At 30.4% G+C, this 6000-nt stretch overlaps 1 protein-coding gene across 1 annotated transcript; it reads right to left on the bottom strand.

Annotated features, from left to right (window-relative positions):
- Positions 1-4660: 4660 nt before the first annotated feature.
- On the bottom strand, positions 4661-5923 carry LOC124530485 (basic helix-loop-helix neural transcription factor TAP). Its single transcript, XM_047104669.1, has one exon. It carries the CDS (start codon positions 5921-5923, stop codon positions 4661-4663), a length of 1263 nt encoding a protein of 420 aa, XP_046960625.1.
- Positions 5924-6000: the final 77 nt, after the last annotated feature.

The raw sequence follows: 6000 nt of genomic DNA, 5'->3' as shown, positions 1-6000 counted from the left end.
TCGGTTCAGCGATATAATATTTATAATGAATATATCTATATAACATCAATTAAATGTTTCATTAAAATAAAATCGAATAAAATCGATTTAAATTCGTCAGCTGGTACAGTCATTTGCGGTGACGTCGATTCATCTTCTGGATTAGAGAGCGGGTCTTTATTCATAGCTTTAAGGGTCGTTGTGTAATTATATATGATTGATTTTCTCTTTTCATTGTATATTACCTTTCAGTGACAAATTAAAAAGACAACAACGTAAATATCTCGCTTTCAGTTTTCATTTATAAAATTCTAAAGTAAATGTATTTAATTTAGAAATTATTAAAAATTGAAAAAAGTCATGGTGTTCAGTAACGAAAATAGCTGACTAACTTACATAATTAATTGATTACAATTAAGGTAAAAATGAAATACCCACATCATTTATAATGAACTAGTACTTCATAATATAACATTTTAACTATTTTCATTTCTGAGAGTCAAATCCAAGAATGTTATTGCATAAGGAATTTTTTAAATAAATTAAAATAAAGCTGTTTTTCTTCTACAATTTCGGCAAAAATTCAGTAATGTTGTCCAAGTAGGTACATAAGCTAATTTCAAAATAAGCACCTATATACAGACATATACGATTTGCTGCAATTTTATTAATTGTTTTGATGAGTACTACCTAATATATTTCATATTATAATGCATATTTTAATTTGACAACTCAATTATCATATAAAACTACACAATTATAAAACAACCCTAATAAAAAGTTAAAAATAAACAAACTAATATTGGCTTAGCTATACAAATACTACGCGGTGCCCGCGGGGCCGCTCGGGCATTTTTAAGTGTACACAGACAAACTTGTAAGCAATTAGCCTGGAGCCAGTGATGGACATACGATATCAAACATGTGGTCTTGTTTGACTGGGTTATTTAAACAATTTCAAAAGTAAATTACAACAAAAAACGTAATTTTAAACATCGAATTATTTTAAGTTAATTATAAAATAAGTTCTTTACGTTGCTATTTATTTAGATAAATTTCTATGACTCAGATAAATTACTTTGTTTGACGATAATGACGATAAAAACTAACATATGTACTTATAATAGAAAATATTTTAATAACATTTATAATACATATAATGATATATTCGTAATCAGTTTCTGGGTAGAGACATAACGGAATATTTTCTTACTTACTTTTCAGATATTTTAAGATATACAATGGAATGAATTAATTGTATTTTTTTGCGACACAACCGCCACATTTGCAATGAATATTTACAAGGTCTCGACTTAATCTGAGGGGAACAAATGGATTTTACGCGAAACGCAGGATTAGTGGCTGGATGGGGACATAGTTTGTGGTGGGGTGGTTAAATATGACGTTAAATATTCTGCTACTAATTTAGCGGGCTTTGAAATCCATAACCATAACGTGAAATCACTGGTATTAGTTTTGATTGTTATTATTATTATCAATAATAACCATATGGATATTTTCTAAAATTTGAATTATTTATTGAAGAATTATTTTTTTGTATTTTGAAACAACTGGTTTGAGTGGAATAGCTAAAGGAAAATTTATATCTTATTTTGATAAGGGTTAATACTTGTAATGTTTAGACTACAATACGTCTGTTGATAAAAAACTATTTTCGAAGAGGCAACTATTTTCTTATCTAGTTAGATTGCGGACCCACTCAGGCATCCGCCACTGAATTTTGACTTGTTCAGATTGTGATCATAAATCACCTCGAGCTCGTTGGTGTCGTTTGTGGAGAGATTGTGATTGTTAAGAGACCTGCATGTGTCTAATTTCAAAGAAAGTCTACATACAATTCCCGCTGAAATATAGCAGTTGAAAACTTCTCAGAGGCAGAGAAGCAAGAAGAAGAAGAGGCAGTTCTTACCAGTAATGGGAAATTTATATTATCTATATATATTACAAGTTGGGCCTTCGTCTTCATGTGCGTTTGTATTTAACAAAAAAGCTATTGTTTTAAAGTTAGTTACTAGTCCTAACAAAGCCGTTTCCAGGCAGACGGAAAAAAACATGTAAAAATGTTATTTTGATTTACGTACCGAGTATACATTCATATGAATTCAGTAAAAACCTGACATTTTAATATGTATTATAAACAGACACTCCTATTTTATTATATGTATAGAAGATACAGTTTTGGCAACGATCACTTCGATAACGCCTGGTCCGATAATTTTCTAATGCTAACGACATACTATGCCATAACTAATAATTTTTCTTTAACGACATCTTTGTCAAATAAAGAAACATGATTAATATGCAAATATAACTATTCTTTTATCTATATTTGAATTTAAAAACAATGTAAAACACAAATATTTTTTTTTTTTTTTTGGAAACAGACATATGGCGTAAAATTCAATTATAAACGGATGTTGATTTCCTGTTATTTATAGATTTGACAAATCAATAACTAAAATGGATACGCATGTCGGAAATGTAGATTTGTTTGATATACAATTAACTAGCAACCTGCCCGGCTTCGCGCGGTTATTGCAGCGTGCGTCTGGGGCTGATACTAAATATACAACAGAATGTTTACGATGTTTACAGTTTCTCAGTCATTCTCTACCATATTGTGCATGTATTACAAATGAACCTTCCCCTTGAATCAATCTATTATTTTTTTTAATAGATTGATTCAAGAAACTTCTAAAATTATCAGTGTTTCTTTATATATTGTCCATGCATTACATCTAAAAAACTTATTTTACTTGTTCAACGTCCTACCAAGTGTGAAATTCCTAATACAAAGCGGTTTAACCGTACAATTTAAAATTTAATGTTTTATTAACATATTTTTTGTGTCGTTTGTTTTCATCACTTAGATAATTACTAAAACGTCAAAAGTTCGTTACAGTGGATTTTGTTAATTATTATATTTTTAGCAACCAGAAGCGAGGTAACACAGAGAAGATTAACACAAACAAATACTGCGAACTTTAATAAACAAATGACATCAAGTCAAATCAAAATGGCGTACGTGACCTTATTTATGATTAATACTAATTCACACCATCGTCCGTACCAAAACACCGATGATCAGCCAAATATCACATTACTTCTAAATTATTTTTCGTCTGGTGGTTAATGGCGTTATATAATAATCTTTAATAGACTACGGCGCATTTAAGCTATTTCATTTGGTGACTAGCTTAAATATTGTGGACCTTCAAGTTCAAGTCTATCAAATTATATGTTATCAATGTGTTCTAAGTTTAGAAGTAGAGAGAAGAGAAGACTGGTCAAAGCATTGACAATATTTACAGTCGCGTCCCTTGAAATATACTTAAAGTCGTTGGTACTACGCCTTAACTGGACGTAATTAATTTGCTGTGCACTAAATATATATTTTTAAAGTTGTTAACAGGACAATGAGGCTGATTTCAGTCACGAGGATATCACCAAGGCATTATAACGCCAGTGGACAATTAACGATTGATAAACGTTACTTACTATTATTTCATTTGAAAGTATTATCTCATTCGCCTGTATAATTTATAGCATTATAACGCGAACTACATACAATCAATGATCCCAATAACAATATAATTCAAACATCTACCGATAGGAGCAAATCCTGACCCAACAAAATAGACCGTAACGAATTTCTAAAGCAAACATTAAATTTCGTAACACGAACCAAAAACGGGTGCCCCTATAATGAATTTACAACGGAAATATTGTAGTTATATAGATCTCTATTGCGTTAATAAAGAGTCGAAAATTGCGTGGCAAGTTTTGTTTGTAAAATGGTATATGATGTTGAATATGAACAATGCACTTGCACAGGGGTGCGCAAAGCATTCACAACTATTCGCTCTTTAACAACCATTGTTCCAATTTGATTTATATTCATGATTTTTCGTTGTATTATTATTTGTTAGTAAATCAAGTGCGAATTCTCTTTCTCTCATATTTGCTATCAGAAACGAGACCATGATATTATTATTGTTTTAGCTTTCAAAGGATTCGATTTTTGCTTTACCTTTAACATCGTCTTCAAATTTAATATTTGAAGAATTATGTAATGAAATACTTTATAAGTGTGCTATACTGGATCTTTGAATAAAAGTCAATAGTTTTAAATGTGAAATCTTAGCTAAAATACACGATACACGTTTCAGAATTATGGTATATTCAATTATTTTGTAGATTTATAAATTGTCGAATTTGCGTAATGCATATCTACTGTTTTTATTAAAACTTGTTCATTTCATTCTAGTTTAATAATAATTAAGATTGATATATTAGTTTTAGTAAGAAATACAAAAAATATGGATCAATATAATATTTGTTTTCACAAAATTCATAAATAAATGTTAGTGTTTAATTAAGATACTGTCTATAATTATTAGTAACTGAAAACTTAAATCGGTTTCTTGAGTATGAACATTCTGTAAGGACATTTCAAGGTTTCAAATAATAAAAAAAATACAAATATAAAAAAATATATTTTTACAATCCGATATGACTAGATATTATAAACTTTGGTAATTTATTTCAAGGGCACAATTATTTTATTGTCTTATCTTATTTTTAATAAATTTGGTAAACATACATTTTTACTAAATGACTAGCTTTTTTACAAAAATAGTTTTATATAAAAATATATTTACTAAGTTTGCGCGTTCACAATACTAGGGCTTCTATAAAAATCTCTACCAACGTATCTTTGATCGTTGTAATAAAAATTACTTTGAGAGTAATATGCCTCATTTCCGTAATTATATTTTTCGTTATAACTGTAGTTGTGGTTAGAAATGGGACTGTAGTTACACGTATATTCACTAGTGTTAGAAACCTTTCTATTTTTAGCAGTTTCAAATGCATTTTTAAATAGCTCGTAATTTTTCTGGTTAAAATATTCTTTAGAAGTTTGAATTGAATTTTGTACTGTTGAATCAAAATTGTTATAGCTGTTAGCGGTATAAGTTTCGTTGTAACAACTTTTTTGGAACATATCGTCACTAAAGCTCGCTGGATGCGTAAAAAATCCAGTTCCTGTAGTTGAGGTTATACAATTACCGCCTTTATTGTTTACAGAGACGGTAACGTTACCAACATTTATAAGCACACCTTCGGGAGTTTGAAGGAAATTCGATCCATTTGCAAAGGGTTTGCTAAATCCTTGGAAACTTCTGTATCCATCACCACTACATTCGTCACTTTTGCTGGGAACAAAAATGTCTCTGAATGCGTCTTTGTTCACTTTCTCAGCTATCGGATAGTTTTCTAATTTCTCATAATTGAAACTCACTTCTCCGACTGGCAATTGTCCAGAATTTATATTATCCAATGACTCTAAGGTTTGACTTAGAGCGAAAATGTAGTTGTGCGCAAATCGTAGTGTTTCTATTTTCGTCAGCTTCGTATCTTCAGGAAAAGTGGGTAGAACACATCTTAGCCGATCCAGAGCTTCATTTAACATGTGCATCCTATTTCTCTCTCGATCATTGGCCTTCATTCTTCTATTTTTCTTTATCCTTAAGATCTGTGTAGGACTTTTACATCTTGATACTCTATTTTTGCCATTGGCATATTTTCTTTTTGGTTTATTGGGATCTTTAGTCTTCTTGTCTTTCGATTTGACTGGTGTGGAAGTGTTATTCAGTGGTTGAAAGTCTTCGAATACTTTAATATCTTCAACAGTTGTGGGAAAACGATAGGCATATTCATCGGTAAACAGCTTTCTTCGTACATGACTTTCTTTATTTGGTGTCATAGAAATTCCTAAATCTATCGTATCATGTTTTATTGGAGTGCTTGTGACGGAAACAGGCGTCGCCAATGAGTCTGTATGTGATTTTTCGAAACCAGAGTCATTACTGCAGATGCTGTCATTGAAATCGCAGTAATCTTCAAAATCAGTTCCGAACATTTTTGTTTATCTGTAACAAGAGAATAAGCGTATTAATAAAGTTAAAAATGTAGTTCATATGACAGTAGTGGAGTTTT

Source organism: Vanessa cardui, chromosome 6 (assembly GCF_905220365.1).
Source record: "Vanessa cardui chromosome 6, ilVanCard2.1, whole genome shotgun sequence".
Classification (NCBI taxonomy): domain Eukaryota; kingdom Metazoa; phylum Arthropoda; class Insecta; order Lepidoptera; family Nymphalidae; genus Vanessa; species Vanessa cardui.
This window is presented reverse-complemented; position numbering and strand designations above follow the sequence as displayed.